The sequence below is a fragment of the Desmodus rotundus genome, chromosome 11, assembly GCF_022682495.2.
Source record: "Desmodus rotundus isolate HL8 chromosome 11, HLdesRot8A.1, whole genome shotgun sequence".
NCBI classification, from domain to species: Eukaryota; Metazoa; Chordata; class Mammalia; order Chiroptera; family Phyllostomidae; genus Desmodus; species Desmodus rotundus.
The window spans coordinates 81193401-81220396 of record NC_071397.1 but is presented as its reverse complement, the minus strand read 5'-3'; the positions used below and the strand labels follow the sequence as shown (position 1 = coordinate 81220396).

General features: G+C 37.5%; 1 protein-coding gene and 1 pseudogene across 12 annotated transcripts in view; one reads left to right on the top strand and one right to left on the bottom strand.

Moving 5' to 3' along the window:
- The window catches only part of AHI1 (Abelson helper integration site 1), a 183274-nt gene that overhangs the window by 57874 nt on the left and 98404 nt on the right, over nucleotides 1–26996 (top strand). For all 12 annotated transcript variants that reach the window (XM_053913963.2, XM_053913961.2, XM_053913962.2 and 9 more), the window contains 3 exons: nucleotides 9003–9199; nucleotides 11570–11596; nucleotides 23304–23424. In XM_053913963.2, coding sequence (XP_053769938.1) covers nucleotides 9003–9199; nucleotides 11570–11596; nucleotides 23304–23424 — 345 coding nt within the window. The remainder of the gene's footprint in view (nucleotides 1–9002; nucleotides 9200–11569; nucleotides 11597–23303; nucleotides 23425–26996) is intronic.
- LOC112297074 (large ribosomal subunit protein eL8 pseudogene) lies at nucleotides 25915–26842 on the bottom strand (annotated as a pseudogene).

The window sequence follows — 26996 nt, the reverse complement described above, 5'->3', positions numbered from 1 at the left end:
TTAATGGGTTATATAATTCTCTTGTGAATTTTCTGTAATGATCCTTTGCCCATTTTTTCTGTTGGGTTATCCATTTTTAATTGATTTTATGGGGACTCTGCATATTAAGAATATTAACCCATTTTATCATTAGTTTATCATTTGCTTTTTTTGCGAGCAGCTTCTATGATGTATGATTGACATACAATGAACTGCGTACATTTTCATATATTTAAAATTATACCCCGATAAGTCTAGACATATTTATACACTTGTGAGACCCTAATCACCTCAATCAGAAATGAACAACATATTCATCAGCTCCAAAAGTTCCTTTCTGATCTCTTCCTATCTCCTGCTTCCACCAGGCAATCATTATGAATTAGTTTGCATTTTCTAGAATTGTATATAGTGAAACAGTACATACCATGTACTATGGTTTTATCTGGCTTCTTTCACTCGTAATTACTTTGAGATTCATCTGTGTGTTACAGTTTATCAATAATAGGTCAACCTTTTTATTTCTGGGTGTTGTTTCATTGTACGGATATATGAGGTTGTTTATCCATTTACCTGTTTATGGGCATTTGGATTGTATCCACTTTTTACCTATCACAAACAAATCTGCTGTGAATATATTCACGTATACAAGTCTTTGTATGGACATATGCCTTCATTTCTCTTTAATAAATTTTTAAGAGTAGAAGGGCTGGATCCTAATGTAGTTGTATGTTTACTTTTTAAGAAGCTGCCAAACATTTCTGAAGTGGTCATGCCTTTTAACCTTCCACCAATAGTATATAAATATTTCAGTACCTCCATATTCTTGCTAAATTCAAAATGGGCAGTCTGTTTAATTTTAGCCATTGTGATAGGTATGCAGTGCTATTTCATTGTGGTTTTAATTTGCTTATCCTTAATGACTAATGATGTCGAGCTCCTTTCACGTGTTTATTTGCCGTCCACATATCATTTTAAGTAATGGGTCTGTTCAAATCTTTGCCCATTTTTTAAATTGGCTTGTTTTGTAATTATTGATTTTTGGGAGTTAGGTTTTCCATGTACAATTGATGCTGATTTGCAGATACTACAATTAGTCTTTGTCTTGTCTTCTAATTTGTCTTAATAGTTTTGTAGAACAAATACCTGAATTTTTGATGAAGCTCAAAATTATTAATTTTTTCATTTATAGATTTTGATACTATATCTAAGAAATATTTGGCTAATCCAGGCTCACAAAAATGTTCTCCTGTGTTTTCTTCTAGAAGTTTTATGGCTTTAGGTTTTACATTTAGATTTGTTACTCATTTTGAGTTCCCTTTTGTACATGGTATAAGGTACGAATGAATAGATTCTCTCACATGTGAATATCCAGTTCTGGCGCTCCTTGTCGAAAGAGTGTTCTTTCTTTCCCAAAATTGCTTTTACCCATTGTACATAAATACTGGAGTCTTTATTCTGTACTCTTCATTTATTTGTTTATCTTTAGGTCAATAACAAAGTATCTTGATCACTATAGCTTTATAATAAGACTTGAAGACAGGTTGTGTAAGTCCCCTTTGGTTTTTTTTTTCTCTTCTTTTTGTCAGTTTAGTGGAGTAACGCTGGTTAACAAAGGTATATAGATTTCCAGTGCGCAATTCTACAACGCATCATCTATATATACAACGCATCATCTATATAGTACGTTGTGTGTTCACCACACCAAGTCACGTCTCCATCTGTTCCTACCTCCCTTCCTCAGGAATCCCACACTGTTGGGCATGTCCATGAGTTCTCTTTTTGTCCTTTCTTTACTTCATCCCCCTAGCCTCCCTACCAGCTTCTCCCTTCTGACAGTTGTCAGCCTGCTCTCTATCTGAGTCTGTCTCTGTTTTGCTTGTTAGTTCATCTTGTTCATTAAGTTCCATGTACGAGTAAAGTCATATGGTGCTTGTCTTTCTCTGACTTGCTTATTTCACTTAGCATGATGTTCTCCAGGTCCATCCACGCTGTTGCAAGAGGCAAAGTTTCCTTTTTTTTTAAATGGGTGAGTAGTATTCCATTGCTTGAATGTCCCACACTTTTTTTACCCACTCATCTACTGATGGACACTTGGACTGCTTCCAGATCTTGGCTATTGTAAAGAATGCTTCAATGAACATAGGGGTGCATATATTCTTTTGAATTAGTGTTTCAGGTTTCTTCAGATAAATTCCCAGAAGTGGACTCAATGGCTCATAAGGCAAATCTACTTTTAATTTTTTTGGGTAACTCCATACTGTTTTCTACAGTGGCTGCACCAATCTGCATTCCCACCAACAGTGCAAAAGGGTTCCCCTTTCTCCACATCCTCACCAGCATTTGTTGTTTGTTGATTTACTGATGATAGCCATTTTGACTTGTGTGAGGTGATATCACATTGTGGTTTTAATTAGCATTTCTCTGATTATTAATGACATTGAGCATCTTTTCATATGTCTTTTGGACATCTCTATATCCTCTTTGGAGAAGTGTCTATTCATTTCCTTCATCCATTTTTTAATTGAATTGTTTGGTTTTTTGGTGTTGAGTTTTATAAGTTCTCTATAAATTTTGAATATTAAGCCCTTTTCAGATATATTGGCAAATATGCTCTCCTATTCAATGGGTTGTCTTTTCATTTCATTAATGGTTTCCTTTGCTGTGCAAAAGCTTTTTAGTTTGTTGCAGTCCCATTTGTTTATTGTTTTTCTTTTTCCCTAGCCTGAGGAGATACATCAGAAAAAATATTGCTACAAGAAATGTTTGAGGTTTTACTGCCTGTTTTTTCTTCTAGGATTTTTATGGTCTTGAGTCTAATATTTAAGTCTTTTATCCATTTTGAGTTTATTCTTGTATATGGTGTAAGAAAGTGGTCTAGCTTCATTTTTTTGCACATAATTGTTCAATATTCCCAAGAACATATATTGAGTAGACTATCTTTACACCATTATATATTTATTGATTTTTATAGAGAGAGGAGGAGAGAGGGAGAGAGAACTACTAATCACTTGCCCAGTTGGGGATCAAACCCACAACCTAAGTATGTGCCCTGGTTGGGAATCAAACCCACATATATCCCATATACCAGACCTTTTGGTATATGAGATGATGTTCCATCCAACTGAGCTACCTGGCCAAGGCTTGTTTGAAGACTCTTTAAATATTCAGGTAGCAAAATTTGCCCAGATTTTATGTTGACAATTCTTAATGTTTTCTGATTCATGCAAATCTTTGATAGCTAATCTGATAAAAGTTATGGATCTTATTTCCAGAAACATTTACAAACATACTTATATTTCTGTATGTAACTTCATTAGTGTTACAGAATCTTTGAAGGCTCTTCTGTGGATTCCATGTTGCACATCTTTGTTTCATTTCTTTTTGTGTCATGTTTAGAAATGCCTTCCATTCAAAAGTATATAATTAAGGAAATCATTGTTGTTTTTATTTTATTGTTTTAATGTTGGTCTGTTACAGTTGTCCCAGTTTTCCCCCATTGCTCTCCTCTGCCCTGCCCACCACCTGCTCCCACAGTCAGTCCCCACCCTGTTGTCCATATCCATGGGTCATTTATACTTGTTCTTTAACTAGGCCCTTCCCCTTTCTTTCCTCCCTTATCCTCCTCCCTTGCACCCTGGTCCCTGTCAGTCGGTTCCTTGTTTCCATGCTTCTGGTTCTATTTTGCTTGCTTGCTTGTTTTGTTGATTAGATTCCACTTATAGATGAGATTATATGGTATTTGTCATTCCCTGCCTGGCTTATTTTACTTAACATAATACTCTCCAGTTCCATCCATGCTGTTGCAAAGGGGAGGAGCTCCTTTCTTTCTGCTGCATAGTATCTGCATAGTATTCCATTGTGTAAATGTACCACAGTTTTTTGATCCACTCATTTACTGATGGACACTTAGGCTCTTTCCAGCACTTGGACATTGTAAATTGTGCTGCTATAAACATCAGGTTACATAGCTTCTTCTGAATTGGTGATTCAGGATTCTTAGGGTATAATCCCAGCAGTGGAATCGCTGAATCAAAAGGCAGTTCCATGTTTAGTTTCTTGAGGGAACTCCATATTGCGTTCCACAGTGGCTGCACCAGTCTGCATTCCCACCAACAGTGCACTAGGGTTCCCTTTTCTCCTCATCCTTGTCAGCACTTGTTGTTTGTTGATTTGTTTATGATGACCATTCTGACTGGTGTGAGGTGGTATCTCACTGTGGTTTTAATTTGCATCTCTCTGATGGCTACTGATACTGACATCCTTTTATATGCCTATGGGCCCTCTGTAAGTCCTGCTTAGAGAAGTGTCTGTTCAGGTCCTATGCCCATTTTTTAATTGGATTGTTTGTCTTCCTGGCATTCAGTCATATGAGTTCTTCATATATTTTGAAGATGAAACCCTTCTCCAAGGTATTGTTGGCAAATATGTTTTCCCATATGGTTGACTCCCTTTTTATTTTGACGATGTTTTCTTTAGCCGTGCAGAAGCTTTTTAATTTGAAGTAATCCCTCTTATTTATTCTTTCCTTTATTTCTCTTGCCCTACAGGATTTATCATTGAAAATATTGCTTCATGGGTTATCTGAAATTTTACTGCCTATGGACTTTTATGGTTTTGAGGCTTATGTTTAAGTTTTTTTAATCTATTTTGAGTTTATTCTGGTGAATGGTGTAAGTTGGTGGTATAGTTTCATTTCTACCCAGCAAGACTCATTTAAAATGGAATTCAGGGTCTTCCGGCCAAGATGGAGGCATAGGTAGATACACTTGGCTTCCTTGCACAACCAAAAGAAGGACAACAAAATAAAAACAAAATAACCAGAACTGCCAGAAAATTCAACTGTATGGAAGTCTGACAACCAAGGAGTTAAAGAAGAAACATTCATCCAGACTGCTAGGAGGGGTGGAGATGGGCAGCTGGGGTGGAGAGGACTCACAGCTAGGTGGCAGCTGGCAGGCTGGGCAGTCCCACATTTGTGTGCAGATAAACTGGGAGGAACAATTGGGGAGCAAGACAGACTGTGCAACCCAGGGTTCCAGCGTGGGAAAATAAAGCCTCAAAACCTCTGGCTATAAAATCCAGTGGGGATTGTGGCAGTGGGAGAAACTCCCAGCCTCACAGAGAGTTTGTTGGAGAGACCCACAGGGCCCTAGAACATACAAAACCCACCCACCTGGGAATCAGCCAGAAAGTCCCAACTTGCTTGTGGTAGAAGGAGAAGTGACTGAAAGCCAGCTGAAAGCCAAGCAAGTGGTATTGTTCCCTCATGGACCGCTCTTCTACATAAAGCACCACAATGCAGGGACATAGGTTGCCCTGCCCTGGCAAATACCTAAGGCTCCACCCACTACTATGTAATAGGCACACTGAGACAAAAAAAAATATGGCCCGAGTGAACAAACAGATCAAAGCTCCAAAAATAGAACTAGGCGATGAAGATATAGCCAACCTATCAGATGTAGAGTTCAAAACAGTGGTAATCAGGATGTTCACAGAAATGACTGAGTATGGTTGCAAAATTAAGAATTGAAGGCAAAGTAAAATAAAAGAAAATGTACAGGGAACCAATAGTGATTGGAAGGAAACTGGGACTCCAATCAACGATTTGGACAAAATCATTGGAAGGAAGGAAGAAATAAACATTCAGCCAGAACAGAATGAATAAACAAGAATTCAAAAAAAATGAAGAGAGTCTTAGGAACCTCTGGGAGAACTTTAAATATTCCAACCTCCGAATCATACGGGTGCCAGAAGGAGAACAGAAAGAACAAGAAATTGAAAACTTATTTGAAAACGTAATGAAGGAGAACTTCCCTAATATGGCAAAGGAAATAGACTTCCAAGAAGCTCAGAGAGTCCCAAAGAAGTTGGACTGAGGAGGAACACACCAAGACACATCATCTTACATTACCCAAGATTAAAGATAAGGAGAGAATCTTAAAAGTATCAGTAAGAGAAAAGGAGGGTTACCTACAAAGTAGTTCCCGCAAGACTATCAGCTGATTTCTCAAAAGAAACCTTACAGGCAAGAAGGGGCTGGAAAGAAGTATTCTAGGTCATGAAAGACAAGGACCTACATCCAAGATTACTCTATCCAGCAAAGCTGCCATTTAGAATGGAAGGGCAGATAAAGTGCTTCCCAGATAAGGGCACATTAAAGGAATTCATCATCACCAAGTCCTTATTATATGAAATGTTATAGGGACTCATCTAAGAAAAAGATGATCAAAAATATGAAGAGTAAAATGATCACAAACTTACAACTGTCAACAACTGAACCTAAAAAAACAGACTAAGTAAACAACTAGAACAGGGACAGAATCACAGAAATGGAGATCACATGGAGGGTTATCAGTGGGGAGGAGGAGGGGGGGAGAATGGGAGAAAAGGGTACAGGAAGTAAGTAGCATAAAAGGTAGGTACAAAATAGACGGGGAGGTTAAGAATAGTATAGGAAATGGAGAAGCCAAAGAACTTATATGTATGACCTATGGATATGAACTAAGGTGGGGGAATGCTGGTGGGAGGGGGTTACAGGGTGAAGGGGGAGAGAAAAATGAGACAACTGTAATAGCATAATCAATAAAATATATTTTAATAAAATAAAATGAAAGGCAAAATAAGGAGCCTCTCAGAATAAAAAAAAAAAAAAAAGGCTAAAGGAACACATCTCCGCCAAACTAGCATTACAAGAGATGCTAAAGGGACTGCTTTAAGAAGGTGAAGAAAAAGAGAGAGAGAGGGAAACACAAGAACAAAGAAAAAATGGCAATGAATAAGTGCCTGTCGATAATAATCTTAAATGTAAATAAATGGATTAAATGCTCCAGTCAAAAGACATAGGGCAGCTGAGTGGATAAGAAAACATGACCCTCTACAAGAGAGTCACCTCTGAACAAAAGATCTACACAAACAAAGTAAAAAAAAAAAATACTCCCAGCAAGCAGACTTGGAAAAAAAAAGCTGAGTAGCAATGCTTACATCAGACAAAATAGAGGCCATAAAAAGAGATAAAGGAGAACACTATATAATACTTAAGGGAACAACCCATTAAGAAGATATAACCCTTGTAAACATATATGCACCCAAGATGGGAGCACCAAAATATATAAGGAAAATTTTGGAGGACTTCAAGAAAGATATTGACAGCAACACACTCATAGTAGGGGATTTTAACACCCCGTGTCGACAATGGACAGATCTTCCAAGCGAAGCATCAACAAGGATGTTGTGGCACTGAACAACACTCTAGATCAAAGGGGCTTCATTGGTATGTACAGAACCTTCCACCCCAAAGAAGCAAAATACAATTTCTTTTCAAGTGCACATGGAACATTTTCAAAAATAGACCATGTGTAGATCATAAAACAAGCCTCAACAAACTCAAGAAAATTGAAATCATACCAAGCATCTTCTTGGATCACAATGGCTTGAAACTAGAAACCAACCTCAAGGAAAAAACTCAAAAACATTCAAATTCATGGAGACTGAATAACATGCTATTAAATAATGAATGGGTTAACAATGAGATCAAGCAAGAAGTTGTAAAGTATCTGGAAACAAATGAAAATGAACACACAGCAACCCAAAACCTATGGGACACAGCAAAAGCAGTCCTGAGAGGGAAGTTCATAGCAGTACAGGTTAAAAAAGGTAGAAAAATTTCAGATAAACAACCCAACCCTTCATCTACAAGAACTGGAGGAACAACAGCAAATAAAGCCCAGAGTGAGTAGAAGGAAGGAAACAGTCAAGATCTGGGCAGAATTAAATGACATGAGACTAAAAGGACAATTCAAAGGATCAGAAAATCCAGGAGCTGGTTCTTTGAAAAGATAAAATTGACAAGCCTTTGACCAGACTCATCAAGAAAAAAAGAAGAGAGGACCCAAATAAATAAAATCAGAAACAAAAGAGAAATGACAATCGATACCACAGAAATTCAAAGGATTGTAAGAAATAATGGTGAACAACTGTATGCCAAGAAATTTGACAACCTGGCAAAATGGACAAATTTCTAGAAACATATAATCTTCCAAAACTGAATCAAGAAGAAGCAAAAAGCCTGAATAGACTGATAACAATTAGGAAATCATTTTTAAATGGTTATTTTATATATTTTTCCTTTGTATGTACAGACATTATTAAATTTTATAAATTCACATATTTGAAGTGATCAGAGAGAGCATACACGTTGAAGCAGCCTAAAAACCATAAAGTGCCTTTCTGATGGTAGTGCCTTTGTCATCATCGTCATCATCGTCATCATCATCAATAGCGTTAATCCTTTGAGTCATCTATTCCCCTCTAGTAATTCAGTCCAAAGAAAGAATAGTTAAGAAACAAATTAAATTATGAAGGACTTACACATGATCTGTAATGAGGGAAAGCAGAAAACATTACAAATATTTAATAATTGAAGAATGCATAAATAAATTATGGTGCTTCATTAGATGTGATATTGTAAAGCTTTTAAAGATGAAAACTACATTACACATTGCTGTGTAAATATGAAAGGTGTTTGCATTTAAATTTTTTAAATGTTAAATTGCATTTATCATGATATATAAAATGTATATATGTATAAAGATTAGGAGGGGGTTAGAAATGGTTTTTACCTCTTTGTTTTAGGGAAATAGATTCATGTATAATTATTTTTATTTTTTGCGTGTTCTTTAATTATATTATACCTTTGATTTTTTATATTATTTTTTCTACCCACATATATATTCAACTCAGGCTCCCACTCAGTTTGTTATATTTGCCAGACAAAGATATGCATGGCCTTCAGGACATGTCTGGTATGAAGTTATCTGTGAAATTATTATATTTTCTTCTTTATGGTTTTAGAGTACTTAATAATTTTACATTTTACCAGTCATCTTGTCTTATTATTACTCAGCATTTGAAATGTATTATGCGGTTTCTTATCATTTATTTAATGCTACTGTTTTGTGGCTTATTTACTTCATTATACTTTTGCTATAATGCTTTGAACTGACATGGATTCATTTTTCCAGTCGCCCAGCAGGAGGCCGAAATGTTCAAACGCTGCGATGGAACGTTTCCATTCCCTGGAATACACCAAAGTAGAGATCCTTTGAGCACCTCTCCTAAACTGCCTCAGCAAGGCTCTTTTCAGATTGATGACTATGTCCACGCTAAGGATTCTTCAATGAAGATACAGCAAGTGAAACAAAGACTCGATTCCGTCACAGTATGTTTATTTTATGCAATTGAGAAATTGGAATTTTGAAAACCATTCATATCCTATTTTACATTGTTATGCCAATATGTACTAATTGAATGAAGTAAGTTACTTTACTTAAAGCTGGGCTTTCTTACACTTATAGTTCCTTTCTGGTACTTGTTCTAAAATCAGTAACTTCCATACACAGACGGAACTTAGGATCATCTGTCGTGCTTTCCTGACTTGACATCTCTGTAAAGACCAGCCCAGGAACTGTTTCTTTGTTTAAAAATATTAGTGTGTGTATGTGTGCATATATGTACATATCACACACACCAACACTCCAGTACCAACCTGGGTAAATATATATGTAAAATATATTAAAGGAACAGCCTTGTATGCAAAAACTAAACAGTAAAGAGAAAAGACTTCAATAAAGATCTGAATAAAAGAAACATGTATTTCTAAAAAGAGTAGATATGAATGTGTCATAAACATATTCAAAAGTTCTATCTCACTCCTAAGTCTCCAGAAACCATGTATTGCCCATAAAACTGGAAAATAGATAATGACAAGGAGGAGGAGGATGCTTGGTTAAAATTAGTGTGTTATTCTGTTGATACAAGACTGTCAGATCTTTCTCAAAGATAGGTGGTGAGCCCTGGCTGGTGTCCCTCAGCTGGCTGGGTGTCATCCAGCCAAGCGAAAGGTAGCCAGTTTGATTCCTAGTCAGGGAACATGCCTGGGTTGCGGGTGTGGTCCCTGGTCTGGGCATGTGCAAGAAGCAACTGATTTGATGTTTCTCTCTCATATCGATGTTTCTCTCCCTCTCTTTTCTCTCTCCCTTCCCCGTTCTCTAGAGGAAATAAAAGAAAAAAAGTTAAAATAAAAAATAAGTGGTAAAATATAGTGAAACAAACTTCCTTAAAAATATTCATGCTCTTTAACCATAATAGTTCTTGTAGTCAGAATTGGCCTTGAACTCCTTAAAGGCAAGGACTGTGCTGGCTTGTGCCTTGTGTCCTCACCTTTTCACACAGTGCCTGGCACTTAATATAATAATATCCCTTTCCTTCCTCCTCTGATAGCTTGACCATTTTTTTTTTTAACCAGTTTTAAACTAAACCTATGATCAACTGCCTTGAGAGACCAGCTACCTGAACACTCAAGACCACTCTCCCTTTTTAAAATTAACCAGAAACTCAAGTCAGTGACCACAGTGTTGATTGTTAAGCAGAGTCATTGAAATAGGGATCAGATGGATTTTAAAATGCTGTATGCCTATTTTGGAAAATGTTAATTTTCTTTACATCACAGGAGATTTCACCTTACAACGATTGATTATAACTAACATCACGTATTTAATGGTGAATAACTGACCTAATGAATTTTGGGTAGTGTGCTGAGTACTATACATGTTCATTGTAGTTAATCCTCAAACCCGTCTTATAATGTAGGTGCTAGTATTGCCCCATTTTACAGAAGACAGAGTTGAGGCTTACAGAGATAAAGCAGTATTGCCAAGGTCACACGGATGTAAGCACTGGGGCTGATGGGCAGTCCAGGCAGTCGGAATCCCATGTCCACAGTCAGTTTACTGTTTGCTTTTAGTGATTGGATTACTGTTCTTTAGACTTTCAGTATCTGGCCCTTAGAAATTTCTGGATAAAAACATTCGTATTTCTCTTTTGAGTTCTCTTTTTCCCTCTAGGCTCCACATTAGTTGTTATTTTTCTGTAGTTCGGTACTAGGCTGATGACACATGCTGGCCCACGTTAATTGACTTGAGTACGTTTTTTTGCCTCAGTAGCAGATTTTGAATCATCGAGTCTGTTGATTGTTCACCAGTTTCTTTTTCAAAAGTGACCTTTTCTTGGCCTTGCTGCATGAATTGGAGGCAATTCCTTTCTCTAGCTCCGTCAGAACTGGCATATACTTCACCACTCCTTAGTGTTAGTATTAGATTTCTTTTGAAATATATTATTAACATGGGAATTATATTTATGGTACCTACGGGGATAATTATTATACTTCATTTACTTCAGGGTATGTCTTTTAGACACACCAGTGTCCTGGTGCAGAATTTTAGTATTTATGCCAAGTTCACTGAGGAGACGTGTTTTCCTTGAGGTAGTTACACGTGGGCCTTCCAGAATCTCGTTTATCCGTGCATTTTGTTTGGGCCAGTTAGGTTTACCACGAATATGTCAGTGAGTCTTTAACTTAGATTTGCTTTTCATCTTATTGGAAGCAATATGGTGGTAACTGCAGGGTAATAAAGAAACTCTACCAAATGTAGGTTTTGGTTATTAAAATATTAACATCTGACTGTTGAAGAGTTGGTATTTTATTAAGATGAAATTATTAATATTTCTTTACTTACTGTATTTCTTTTAGGAGGTGATACGAGCCTGTGCTGAAAAGGTGGGTAGTTTTTATTACCAAGAAGGTAACTTTCAAGGTGTAGCTTATACTGTGATGCACTGAAGAATTAAAATCCACCATTCGTGGATTTCCATAAAACTTTTACAAAAGTTAATTTGATATTTTCCTTATTTGAGCTTCAATTTATCAAGGAATTATATTACTGGGACCTAAGAATTTAGGAAGCCTCTTCATATTTTTTTAGATTTCTGAATACAAAGTGATTGGGATACACTCTCAGAAAAGGACCAACAAGGTCATTTTATTTTCTGGAAAAATATTACATGATACTTCATAGGAGAGACAGTATGGTTTCAGTGGTTGTTTGCTGAGTAAATTGTATAAGCCTTGAGTGTGTGCAAGCTGCATGTAATAGCAGTGATGATGCTGATAATGCTGTTGATCATTCATAGCAGGGTTTCACACTTTTTCCCATTTAACTCTAACAATCCTGAGAGACAGATTAGGTATTATCATTCCAGCTTTAGAAAGGAGGAATCCAAGACTTATTAAGGTTAAGTGATTTGCCCAAGACCCCAGAGTTCATCTAAACATAGAGATATACGAAATAGGTTTTGAATTTTAAGCAATATCAGCTAAATTGTATCGAGATGCCTTCAACACAGCAGCTTCCTTCCTTTTACAAACAAGTGTGTTTTATATACAGCCTTTAACTCAGTTAGGAGAATACATTTTAATGTATAAGAATTGAAATGTGTTCATCCCCGTGTGCATCCTTTCCTCTTTTCTTCTGTCCACTCCCAAAATTAAGTTAAATAATTAGACATCTGTTCTTTATCAAATTTAATTTTATGTGTCACAGAGTAAAAGGGTGAGATACCCAGAAGGTAGAGAATGAGAATGGTATTGGTGTGTTCAAAGATTGTTTTAAATAATGTCTGTGCTGTAGGAATATTTTCTTATTCAGTAAACACCTACTATTATGTGGCAGGCACTGGGAATACAGAAGTAAGTCGGTTGCTGTCTCTACATGGGGCGTCTTACAGAGGAAGCATGTCAGAAAACACTGGGCTCACCCTATCCCTGAGCTGTCTGGTATCAGTCAGAACCAATCACTTTTTTACCTAATTATCACCAGTCAACAGGATATGGAATGTAGGCAAGGGGAAGGAAGACAAAGGGAAAAAGAACACGCTGTATTCTGATTTGGGCTGCAGATGGTCAGGAAACTTGTTCCTGATAGTGACGATTGGTGTGATGATTGTACCTCCAAGATTGCTAATCTCCCTACGTATGCATAGTATGTAAAAAATTGTTTATTCTCTGATCTGTAATTCAGAGCTGTTTTTATTCTAACAAGTATACTGTGTGCCCTTCTTTTCAAATGCTCTCTATCCAGAGTACAGGGTTCTGCACATGTTTGGCAGGCTCTGTGGAGCATGTCCTCTGCCAGTCTGGAAACTCCCTGAGGGTGGAGGGTCATGTTATGCATCTTGATAGCCCTGTTATGCGACAAAAATAGAATAAGTGCTCATTGAAAATATGGTATATTTGCAAATTAAGTGAGGTCTGGAAAGATTAACCTTATTAGTGTCTTTAGATTTTTATTTTTAAATTATAGTCTTACTGAAATAATTCACATGTCAGAATGTTTACCCTTTGAAAGTGTACAATTCACTGGTTTTTACCGTATTCACGGAGTTGTGCAACTATCACTACTATCTGATTATAGAACTTCTGAATTCCCTCCAAAAAGAAACCAAGAAACCCCATTTATCTTAGCAGTCATTCTCTGCCCCATTTCTTTTAGCTGTCATTCTTTATTTCAGTGTGTGCCCGCACGCGCACACACACAGTGTGGGGGAGAGGGAAACAGAGGCAAAGAGAGAGAGACTCCAACTTCTGGCCCTCACTAACGTACTTTTTTTCTCTATAGATTTTTTTCTCTGTAGATTATTCTGGACACTTTAGAATGAAATCATACAAAATGTTGTCGTTTGTAATTGGCTTCTTTAACTTAAAGTTTTCAAGGTTCCTTCATTTGTAGCATATATAAGTACTACTTTTTATTGCCAAATGAGATTTGATTATATGGATAGGTTATATTTTGTTCACCCATTCATCAGTTTATGGACATTTGGGTTGTTCCCACTTTTTGCTACTGAGTATAACGCTACAATGAACATGAATGCACACGTTTTCATTTCTCTAGGGAATTTACGTAGTATTGGAATCATTGGGTCCTTTGATAATCCTGTTCAGCATTTTGAGAAGCATCCAGTTTTCCAAAGTGTCTGCACCATTTTAGAACCCCACCAGCAGTGACTAAGGGTTCCAGTTTCTCCTCATCCTTGTTAAATAACATGTGTTGTTTTCTCTTTTTTATCATAGCCATCATCCTGGGTGGGAAGTGATATCTCGTGATTTTGATTTGCATTTCCCTAATGACTGATGACGTTAAGCATTTTTGATGTGCCATTTGTATATTTTCTTTGGAGAAATGTTTGCTCAAATCCTTTGCCCATTCTTTAAAAAAAATTTGTGTCTTCTTATTGTTCACTTTTAAGAGTTTGCTTATGTAGGCATTCGAGCTGCTTCAGTCTGATGGCCTCCTTGTTTGATTGTTTTTACCATTGGTGGTGATGAAGACGCAGGTGATGGACAGAATTGGGGTATATTTTGGAAGTAGATTCAACACAACTTGGTGATGGGCTGGATGTGGTATAAGTAAAGAAAGAGGAATTAGGAATAACTTCTGTGTTACTTTCAGCAACATTACAGGTGCTAGTTTTGTGTTTTAATGGGATGCTGGAGTGAGGGGAGCACTTACTAGGAGTGGAACTTTCAATGTGAAGGTAGCCATGAGGTAGGAAGGTGGGTAAGAGTCTTGAGCTCAGGGAAGAAGACATTATTTTCTTTTTCAGAATTATTTTTTTAATTTTTATGAAATTTATTTGGATGACATTGGTTAATAAAATTATATAGGTTTCAGGTGTATACTTCTATAATATATCATCTGTATATTTTACTCTGTGTTCACCAACCCAAGTCAAGTCTCCTTCCATCACCATTTATCCCTTCTATATCCTTTTCTACATCCTCCAATCCCCCTTTCCCTCTGGCAATCACTATACTATTATCTGTATAAGAGGTTTTTAGTTTGTTTGTTTTTGCCTAATCCATTCACCTTTTTCACCCAGCACCCCCAAACCACTTCCCCTCCACCAGCTGTCAGTCTGTTCTCTGTATCTATGACTCTGTTTCTATTTTGTTACTTTATTTCATTCATTAGAATCCACATATAATTGAAATCATGTAGTACTTGTCTTTCTCTGGCTTATTTCACTTAGCATAGTAGTCTTCAGGTCCATCCATGCTATAACAAAAGGTAAGATTTCTTTCTTTTTACGGCCAAGTAATATTCCATTGTGTAAATGTATAGTCATTTTTTTTTAATCTGTCACATTGGATAAGATTACCTGAGGGGAGAGTATAGCTGAATACCTGAGGTGCTGGTCCTGGGGAGGGTAGAGCAGAGAAGCCTGGAGGATGGCATCTCAGGAAAGAGGACTGATGGACCCTCACGTACTACTGAGCAAATGAGGAAAATGAGGACAGAAAACTGACCATTATATTTAGCAAGATGATGTCCTTTGGTTTACCGTGAAGGCTGCTAGTTCAGTAAGCAGCAGAGACAAAAGCACAACTGATGTGGGTCGAAGACAGAATAAGAGCTGGTAAGGCAGAGACTGTACAGGCATCCTTCTAAGAAATTTTGACTGAGGAGCAGAGAAACAGGAGCTAGAGGGGAATATTAAATGGACAGTACTAAAGCATATCTGTTTGCTGATGGGAATAATTCAGTGGTGATGGCAAGGTTGGTAATGTGCCACGAAGGTGGTGATTACTGGACTCAGGTCCCTGAATAAGTGAGAGGGGCTGTAATCCAGAATACCGATGGAGAAACTGGCCTAACAGAAGGGATTTTTCATCCTTTCTGATAGGCAGATAGGTAGAAACTGATGTTCACGTGTAGCTTTGATGATAGAAAAATTAAAGAGGTCTCATCTGATTGCTTCCAAGATGGAAATTGTTATTAGAAGCCTTGTATTGCTCTGAATTGCAGTGGCCCTAGAATAACCACATATGAATTTGCAATTCACATATTTTCTTGGTCTTTCCTTGCTTTAGGATTGGATTGACGCATTTCAGAAACGATACTGCCTAGAGCCTACCTCCATTAAGCTTTCATGTTTCCTCAGAAATGGAATTAATCTGTTTATCTCATGTTCCCAGGCATATTTACTCATACCTACTTATTATATAATGGGGCCTCTTCTGCCTTAAATTATAATTGATTCTGCCTGTCTTTTCCAGAATTAAGTTATTAATTCTCTCAAGGCCGAACAAGTCTCTCTTGCCTTCTTTCCTTTCTCCCTCACCTCCCTTTCTTCCTTTCCTTTTTAAAAAATTCTTTTTAAATTTACATAGTGTTCCACCTCTAATCTTCACGTGTCTGAATCTCTATACTCCTCTGTGAGCATTTTGCAGCCATGAGACTTTACCTTTGTTTTTCAGTTATTAATACTACCTACCGCAGATAAATATAAATGTAGCCATGCTGAAGTTTACTAACAAATGTTGTACCAGTAATGATTTATATTATAGTCTAATCTATACAGGCCATATTTTTTTACTAAAAAATAAAAAGGCTTAACTAGAGAATCAAGATAAAATAATTTTTTAAATCCCCTTTTAAAAAGTTTGGATATTTTTATCATGAAGAGGAAAAAATTAAGTTGAGATTTGAGTAGAATAGTAGTTTTGTTATTTGAAGAGTTTTTTAAATGTTTTTTGTAATGCTCTCAATTATTTCTTCATGGCATTGCAGGAGAGCAAATTAATTTGTACTATTTTAACAGTATTGGGAAGATTGGCCTGACTATAAGAAATAGTACAAGCTACAATAGACCACTAAGAGCAATTATGGAATTCGCTTACTGGAAATTTTAGAAAACAGGAAAATTTTAGGAGAAACAAATTTCCCTCCTGTGTGTCTCCTTTACTGTTAAGCTACTGACACACAACACTTCCGACATCGGATGTGTGGGGGTTTCCCACACCAGCCAGTTCTGCAACACCACCCAGGTACCCTACAGTTTACCTCAGTTCTGACACTATCTACTTTGAGATGAGTGTCACCTCCTACAGATTAAGGGTCCCTTCGCACAACTGCTCCCTCATCCCCTTCAGGTGCCTGTTGCAAGTCCATGCATTACCTGTGCTTCTGACCAGTCAGTTGTAAATCAAGATTCCCTGACGGCCTCCTAGGGTTTAATTAATTTGCTAAAGCAGCTCACAAAACTCAGGAAAACAGTTTACTCACTTACAGTTTATTATAAAAGAATGTGACAAAGGATGCAGATGAACATTCAGAAGGAAGAGATGTGTAGAGCAAGGCACGTGGAAAGGGGTACGGAGTTTCCATGCCCTCTCTGGGCATGTCACTCTCCCACCACCTCCATGTATGTGTCCACCAACCTGGAAACTCTTTGAACTCCACAGTATTGGAATTTTTATGGAGGCTTCATCAGTTGGGCATGATCGTTTATTAACTTTATTTCCAGCCCCTCTCCCCTCTCTTGAAAATAAGGACAGGGGGATTCCAACCTTCTAAGCATTGCTGGCTCTTTTTGGTGGTCAGCCCTCATCCAAGAGCCCACATGGAGTCACTTGATTAGGACAAAAGACATTTCTATCATCCAGGAAATTCTGAGGGATTTGAGAGTTCACTGTTAGAAATCAGAGTCAAAGACCAAATATTAGAACAAAAGATGCTTCTAGTGTTCTTATCATGTAGGAAATTACAAGGGTTTTAGGATATCTGTTACAAAAATCAGGATCAGGGACCAATATACATATATATTTCTATTATTTTACACTCCTATTTGTGGATTTGAATTTGAATATTAAACTATGTGAACTAAAAAGTTTCTTATTTTTAAGTCCATGTAATTCTTACCAAAAAGTTACACTTTGAGAAGCCTTGAGTAAAAATACCTTAGCTTTGGGTAAGGTTTTAAAACATGCACTGTTTACATGTATGAATTCATTTGACTTCTATCTTAGTGCTATACCAGCCATTTACTAAAACAAGATGAAACCTGGTCCTTACCCTCACAGTCAGAGTCTGGTGGGTAGCAATCAGTGAAATAAATAGGCGGGCTAAAGTGTCACCAGTACTGTGATAATAGAAGATATGGGACATGTCGGAGAAACAGAGGAGGGAGAGGTAAATTTGGTTGGGAGAGTATAAAAGGCTTTTCATACGTGATGTAATACGCGAGCTGAAGATGGAAAGAAGAGTTGACATCCACCAGGAAGGTAGTGCCAAGGGGAAGCCTGTTCCCAGAAACGAGAAGAGGAACAGCATGAGCTAAGTCACAGAGACATGAAACAGCCTGCCGCATCTGGGAGACAAATGCAGTTTGTTGTATCCAGAGATAGGAAATGGAGCAACAAGGTCGTCAAGCTAGGTAGTTGTTAAAGAATAGAAAGCTCTGTATGCCATCCTAAAAAAAGCATGGACTTCCCATCTAGTGGGACAGTTGATGATAGGTTTTAAGCAGAAGTGTTACTCAGTAAAATCAGCATTTTAGAAAAGTCACCTGTTAGCAGTACAGAATAATTAGAGAAGCGGACGAGCTAGGGAAACAAATCAGGAGACCATTGCAGTAGTTCGCGAGCAGTAGGAAGGCCTGAACCAAAGCACCGACAACTGGAGAAGGAGTGTGATCAGAGGCCAAAGCACCTAATTGACTTGGGACTGGCAGAGTGTGCGGAAGCTTTCTGGGATGATTCTCGTCTTTCTGGCTGGGACAACTAGGTGATAGGGGTAGCTTTCCCTGAGGAAGTAAATAGTAGGGACATGTTAGTTAATTCTGAACTTACTGATCAGAACAGTTTTTGATTTGAGAAATGTCTGCATAGACGGCCAGTGTAGCAGTGAGAACAACCGTTACTGCCCAGGGTGACCAGTGTGCTTTGGAGGAACAGGAGAGCCCCACAGGTCTGGCAGAGGACACTGGTAAGCAATGGCAGGGTAACCCACAGAAATGGTTTTCCAGCAACAGAGAGAGGACAGTGATCAACGGTGTTTGGTCTCTGAGGCCTGAGTGAATCTGCTGAAATGGATCTTTTGAAGTCCAGGGTGACTTTCACTTCAGATTTAATGTTCTGATGGAGAAAAGCTTTGTTGTAACTGGTTAAAATTGAATGGTTGAGGTATATAGGTAGCAGTAACATGCTATTTTTCAAGGAGTTTAGCCTTCAGTGAAGCCAGAGGGAAATTATGGAATCATAGTGAAAATTTTTTGTCGTTTGCTGTTTGTTTTTGGGTTAAAGTAGAAAGATCTATGCTTATAGCCTATAGGGAAAGAGCCCATTGAAATTTTGAAAGTAGAATTCGGAAGACCTTTAAGGTATTCCCAGGAAGAAATGGAGGGCTTAATCTTGAACAGAAGGGTACCTCTTCCTCTGATGCTAGAAGAAAAGAGATGAGGGAAGGTGCAAGAGGTACAGTATGTTCTTTTTTTCCCCTTTATTTTTATTGTTCTCACCCTTTGCCCACCTCTACCCAGCCCCTGCGCCCCCTGCCCCCTGCCCTCTGGCCCTCGCCACACTGTTGTGGGTGTCTGTGAGATACATATGTGTTCTTTAGCTAATCCCTTCACCTTCCTTCATCCAGTCCCCTCCTCTCTTCTCTGGCAGATGTCAGTCTGTTCCATGTGTCCATGCCTCTGTCTCTATTTTCATGGGTTTGAAGGTGAGGTTTTTCAGGGGTTCAAGACCAGTTTCCCGTGAAGTAAGGAAATGTATTGAGAAAATGGAGTAAAGATTTGGAGAAAACCAAGAATCATTGAGGTAAATTGGCTTTCACTAGGGCATATTTTTAGGTACATGGTTTCAACCAGGACTAAATTTTAATTTTGAGCTTCATGCAGAGGAGTTGTATGGGTCATCTTTGAGCCACCAGGCCTTGGTGTATATATCAAAGGCTCAAAAAATCTTTATTAAATATTACAAATAAAACTTAGTTACGCATGATTTAAATTTTAATTCCGATTTTAGTTCCTGCAGTAGTGATGAACTGATTTGAGGGAGGTTTTTGGCACCTTACCCCATTGGAAAAATTTCTCTTTAATAGCATCAGTGTTTCTTTCTAATTCCTCATTTCATTGTCCTGGCTTATAAGGGAAATAGCTGAAGACCTAAGAGATCATGTTTTAATGTCTCTTTATGACACCATAGGCTACTCATTTCTTAGGTTTTACTAACCTAGATATCAGAGGACATCGTAACCTGCTGTTAGAATTTATAATAGGGGAATGTTAAGATGCCAGACTTCAAATACCTTGAATATCACTTTGGCTCAAGTTTTCTGTTTAATTTGTACTTTAATTTTTATAACAGATGTGTGATGTGCAACCAAACATTTCCTTACTAGTTGGTGTTTTTTGCCACCAGAACTTCCCTCAAAGTATTATCTGCATTGTTGTTCAGACTTGGTGGGAAAAATAAACAGCCACCTGGAGAAAGGGAGACAAATTTGTGAATATAAATATAGACAGTATTAACATCTTTTCAGTTTTCAAACTTCAATTTGAAGTTTCTAGGCAGCTTGAATGTAGTGTAAATGTAAATGTAGTGTGTAACCTGAAGTCAGCTAAAATGATTGGATTTGCAAGTGAAGTGGACCAAAGTTGTGCCACCCAAAGTGTGCCTTTTGGGATATTGATTTTAAACAGGTTGTTCAGAAACAACTCAGAAAGAACCTTTGACCGTCCCCCTTTCCAGCCTAAGAGATTCACAGGGAAAGGCCTGTGTCAGGAAGGAAATCAAAGCCTATTCCACAGCATTAGCTAGGAAGGATCGAGCAGGGCCTGCGATCCCACTTCCCCACCACTGGCCCATTGTTTCTGGGCTGCCAGGCAGGAATTTGCTAGGCAGTGTGTTTTGCTCATGTCAGCTGCCTGTGAATTTCCTTTTTTCCCCATTTCCCTGCCCTCTTACTCCTTTGCCTGTAATGGCATTTAATACCTCAACTGCCCAATGCCTTTTTGGGTCTCATTCTTATGGCACCCCCAAATGTGCATTTGTATAATAAACTTCAGACAGTTTTTTTTCCTGTTAATTTAATTATTAGCCCAGTTAGAAGGACTGAGAAGGTGGAAAAAAATTACTTTTTTAATCCCCACATAAGTATATATGAAATGAATGTTATATATCTCTCCCAAAGTTTTTAAAATTTAATCACCCAAAGATAAACTGATTATTAGCTTGTTTTAACTTGTTTAACAGGAAAATCAATCCCTTCCTAGAAAATTAGCGTTTGTATGTTTTGCATAAAGGTACTTGTACCCCTAAAGAGTAGGCAAAACAGTTTTATAAATAACTTGCCAGAAGTTCAGGTGACTTTTTTCTTTTTTCTCTATTGTCAGTTTCATTAAACTTGTATGTGTTTAGTTTTCCCCATTCTGGAGGTAATAAACTGACTCTGGCAGACTGTGGTTTCTGCATGAAGCAAGCAGAAAAGCGTGTTGTGAAAAGAGAGCAGGTTGGTGTGGGGTAGACTATCTTAGTCAACCTTTCTGTTGTTGTAAAATTATTAAGCAACTCTTTTCCACAGCATGTATTTCAAAAATAGATATTGCTTCACTGTATTTAATGGTTATTACTACTTTTCTTCCTCTAAATGAAGTAGTGAATATGTGTGGGCTAGCTTTGCAAATACTCTGAGTCCTAATTTCAAATCACTATAATAATTAACAGTTATCTCAAACCTTAAAAATTGAATCATCCGCTTTATGTTGCTACTCATCACTTCATGGACATTTGATTGTCTCTAAAGAAATGTGTCAAGAAAGCAGAATTATAAAAATGCTTTAGGAAGAACATATAATTGTTGGTTATAGTTGTTTTTTTAACAGCATTTTATTTTTTAAAAGCGACAAGTCTTTCTGTCTGAGTGGATGCATTTAAGTATTTTATTCTAGCTTTCCTGGTGTTCCTTTTGATTTTAGCACAAGTAAATTTCTGAAGAGGGAGACTGAAGCGTGTGTGCATGTGTGTGCCCAGCACACACCTGTTCTTTTGCACCAGATTTCAAAATGCATTGTTTGACACGTAGGATAAAAAATTTTCAAGAACACAGAAGTAAAACTGAAAAATGATTCTAAAAAGAGAAGTGGACTAAATAGCTAAGTGATAAATGCATAACTTTGTGTAAAGTACTTCCATTTAAAAGCATAGCACTATGAAAAATTTACTGTATTATGTGTATTTTTAGTTACTCTTCTAGTGATGTTAGTAATAACAACGAATGTTTATATAGCACTTTACTTGTATAGCACTTTGTGATTTCCCTTTACCAACATGCTCTATTTAATATATTTCTTATTTAATGTTATTTGGTGCTTTATGGGTCAGCATATATGAACAGCACTCTTTAATACTAGTTTTTTGCTGTTACAGCCCACATTCCCATTGAAGCATACATGCTATTTTTATTATCTCCACTTAAAGGTGAAAAATGAAACTTGAAAATGTTAGATGATTTCATTGTTACTTTAGGTATGATATTAATGTAAATAATCAACATTAACTTTGGCCAAGGTTTAATAATGGCTCATGATAGAATTTTTAAAGCAGGATAATCTTTTTAAAACTAATATGGTATTTGACCTCATCTAACTACTTTGAAAAATATATTTTTTCTTAAGATGATATCATAACAGTTTAGGAACTTCAGGACTATATTATCATATGGTCTTAATCAATTGGTTTTTTCACCAACTATGTATAGCTCTTTGCCTCAAGGAGAAAAACTTAATCTGGAATAAATCACTTGTGATCACTGTTTGAAAGAAGAGCAGCATTTACAAACAAGAATGAGTCAAATAAGGGCATGTAACCACAATGCACTAATACAAAACATCGAAAGGGAATTTTTAAATGCTAATACATGGAAGTACTCTGTGTGGTTTGATTATTTTAAAAAAAGAGAGAGAAAGGGTAGCAATTTTCATATACAAATATTTACTGTAAACTATCATTTAACATTTTGTTAATTCATAAATTACATTTTTTCAGTAAATTAGAAATTCAAAATTTCAGATTTTTAATGCTGTTTTTAAACTGTGTCTTAAGAATAAAGTTTTTTTGGCACAGCGGAAACTTTCACTGGGCAGGTTAGGTTACAGCTGTGCTATCTGTGTCACCCCGATGTAGGTAAACATGAATGTTACAGGTGTTTTCTGTGCAGGCTTTTTAAAGGAAGTCCCTACTGTTTTACAAAACACTAGAGAGACGTGGGTCGGAAACATTCTAACTCTTTCTTAATTGAAAGCTGTCAAGGAGTCACTTTCATTTTTTGCATTTCTTTGCATAACTTTTAACACCACTCTATTTTACATTATTAATGTCAGTTCCATAATAAGCCAACATGTTTTACTGAGTAAGGCAGGTTTACTTTCATACAGTTATGCTTCATTACCATTGTATTCCTTCCTTGATAAAAACTCCTCTGTTTTATAAACTTTGAAAATTAAGCATATAAATCATTACCACTCCCCTTGGCCTGCCATGTGTCATGGTTTGCATCGTAAGCAAATATTTCTCACTAGGCTTTTGCATCAGTAACCCAGGAAATTACGTTTTTGTTTCTGATTTGCCTTTCCTATTACAGGTCAACAAAAATCTCTCGTTTGCTTCAACATCAGCCTCCTCACAGCAGTCTAAGTTAGAACAGGCTGACATGCTGGACACTCAGCACCCAGCTCTGCGTCAGACGGGTTTCACACGGACTGGTGAGCCCTTTCTTACTTCGACTGTTCTTCTGAATGTTCAGATACTATTGTTTTTCACAAGTGTCATTTATTTCACTTCAGAAATACAGCTCATAGCATTCTAATTGTCCATTTTCACACCTGAATTACCTTCTAGCATCTTCTTTTCTTTAAAAATCACTCAAGTTATTTCAAAAGCAAATTGAATTTGTTTAATAGTAGATACTCTCTCAGCCTCTATTCCATTGAACAGATAATAATTTGTTTTTTTAAAAGATTTTATTTATGTTTAGAGAGAGGGAAAGGGAAGGAGAAAGGGAGAGAAACATCAATGTGTTGTTGCCTCTCACGCCCTGTACGGGGGACCTGGCCTGCAACCCTGGCATGTGCCCTGACTGGGAATCGAACTGACAACCCTTTGGTTCACTGGCCTGCGCTCAATCCACTGAGCTACACCAGCCAGGGTTGAACAGATAACAAAAAATAGCAAAACGTTAGGTTTAAACATGTATGCTATTAAATCTGATTCAATTCTCTTAGGTAAAAGAATCATAGTTGATTTTATATGTTATAGTTCATTTCAAGGAATCCAAGGCAAAATGCATTTTGGCAGAAACAGGATTCAACCTGCCAGGGATACTTTGTTTCTTCAAAGTTGGCAAATTAATAAAATAATGTAAAGAAGCTAGTTACAAAAATCTACATGAATCACTGAGTTGAAATGAACTGTACAATTGCAATTTTTTAGGCCATTTTAAATAATTTGAATAAGATTTTCAGAGGACATCAAAGGAAGAGCATTTATCTGAGAATCTGACTTTGAGATTGAAAGAAGGCTACTTCTGTGCAATGACTATATGTTTTTGACAGTATTTTATGTATTGAGTTTTTATAAAAATGAGACCACTGAGAATAACTAAACAGTTATCTTTGACAAAGCGATTATAATAAGAAGAAATGTTAGTTTGAAAACATTGACATAATTTACTTAGAAATACGGGGACAGTGTTACTTTTCTACTTTGAAAGTGTTTGCAGTTTACATATGCAAATTATATTAATGTTGCTTTATAAGTGACTTATTATGGTAGGAAAATACTTGGATCAAGAACTCTTATGTTCACTCCTGGCTGTACCTTTTGTTGTGACTTGTTACCTAAGAATATTCTTTTGGAAACTAGAAGATGTTTACATTCTATACTGTTGAAGTTCAGATCACATAGCACATTCAAATACTTTGTAAGCATAAGGCACTATACGAATATAACATACTTAAATTGTAAACATGATAAGTATGTGTACACTAGCTTTGCTGTTTTGAGTTCTAATTTAAAGTCAATAAATGATACAATTGTCCCAAACATTAGAAATTTTAAATTTCTAACATTCCAGATATCTGCCAGAAGTTGGAGCAATAGTGTTGGTTGTGCTTATGCACAGTGCACTCTCCCTTTAGACTCTTGCTCTCCGCACCCTAACTGCGTACTTGGTTCGCCTCACACCAGGTCATTTAAGGACCTGGGCGGAGGGAATCTGTCTCCACCACTTGATCCCTGTCATCTTTCTCCTCAGATCTAAAAAGCTTTGGAGAACAAATCTTCCATTTCACACTTTAGGATTAAAGGCATAGAATGGAAATGTTTGGTTGAGTTAATATATTGATTAAAACTCATTCAGGTAGTGTCTTAAGTTTGTCAGCTAGCAAGTGTAGATGATAGATAAAAAAGTCTTCCTTTTCTGTGAAGGAAAAGAGAAGAGAGGAGAGATAGGAAGGCCTTTGAAATGGAAGAGGGATTATCAGTGAGACAGATAAAGAATAAAAGGAAAGCTGGGTATGATAAAGACAGGCCTTACAAACCCACCATCGTACATAGTTCCCTCTGGCCAAGCGGGCCTGGAGTTGGGGTGTTTGTGCCATGCATGTCCCTCTAGGTGTCCACTATCTCAGAAGCCTTACAGTTAAGCCATATGGCACAAACGATAACACTGCTTCACTTGATTTTGCTTTAGTTATTAACATGCCTGACCTCATTTTAAGGCATATCCTTCCTATAAAATTTATTGAGGTAACGCTGTATGGAATAGTTATAAAAACAAAATATGTTGTTTGTTACAAAATGGCCAAATTAATCCATTTTGTTCACTATAAGTAGCCGGTCTTCTGGGGGGCCGGGGGGAATCCTGTACTAGGAAACAGGTGAACTGCTTTCTGCATCTGTCTCCATTTCTAAATGACTATGGAGTGCTGAACAATTTCTTTTCAAGCCTCAGTTTTCTTATCCCTCCTATAGGTAAGAAAGGCTCTGGATTTGGTGAGTTTCTTTCTTAAAAATTCTGTGATTCTCTTTAGTGTTCAAACCAGCTTTAAGAGGGGATAGTTAAGTTTATACAAAGAGTTAATACAAATAATCTATCAGAAGCTGAAGTATAAAAACAAATAACGTAGACAGATTTTTCAGTAAGTTACTTACTTAATTTATTTAGAAGAATTTTTATTACTTTTAGTACAGAAAACTCAACAGTGTATACTTAGCCTAGTGTGGTGGCCAGTTCTTTAGCCTTGGCCTTTTCTATTTTGGCAATGCGAGCCACCGACTTTGGACCCAGGACGTGGCCCCCCCAGTGGTGGCAGATCTCATCTGCAATTGGTACGGATAGCTTCCACCAGCTGAGCCAGAGCTCCTTTGTCTTCCAGGTTAACCTGTGTGAAGGTGACGGTGGTGCAGGTCTTCCTGTGGACCAGATGCCCCAGCTTGGCCTTTCCCTTGATAATGCACTAGAGAACCCCCATCTTCTGGCCCAGGGCCAGCAGGAAGACAGCCAGCTCGATGGGATCCATACTGTGTGCAATCACTTCTAGGTCTTGTTCTCCACCAGGGTGGTAACAGTGTTAACCCCTGCTTGAGGGACAGGTGGACTCTTGGTGGGGACATCCCCTTTGCTGGTATTTTTTTCCTCTGCCCTGGCCAGCAATCTCTGCTTTTTCTCTTGCTTTGACTCTGGTCTATACTTGCAGGCCAGCTTAAGAGCTGAATAGTGGCTTGGCAGTACAAGGCCTGGGCGAACTGGTTGATGGCAGGAGGCATTTTTGGACCCTTATACAGAATAGCCCTTGGCGCTGCAGCCGGATGTAGCAGGGCCATTTGACAAAGTGGGTGAGGTCCCTTTTGGGCTGGATGTCCTGTCCATTGCCAAAATTCTTGGGCCTTTTCTTAAACAGGGATTTACCACCTTCTTGGCCTCTTCTTCACAACAGCTGGGGCCAGCTTCTTCCCCTTAGCCTTCTTTCCTTTTAGCATGTTGGGCAGTAGGGGGAGAGATAAAAGAAAGGGAATTGTGGTGTAAGATTTTTATTTTTAAACATCGTGTCTAAATATTCAAATGATATATGTAGGTGTTTGGCTTTGTACAGAAAGGCTATTTACACAGAGCTGGCCTCTATGGACCCACTACCCATCTTCCTTAAGAGCAGGGGTTGATGTGTGTGTGTGTTTGTGTATTTATGTGCTGGAAGGAAGGTGGGCTTATGGCCTCTGGTCTGCTGTAACTTCTGTTGACCTTATTCAGGGTGAGCTCTGGATGGTGGAGACTGCT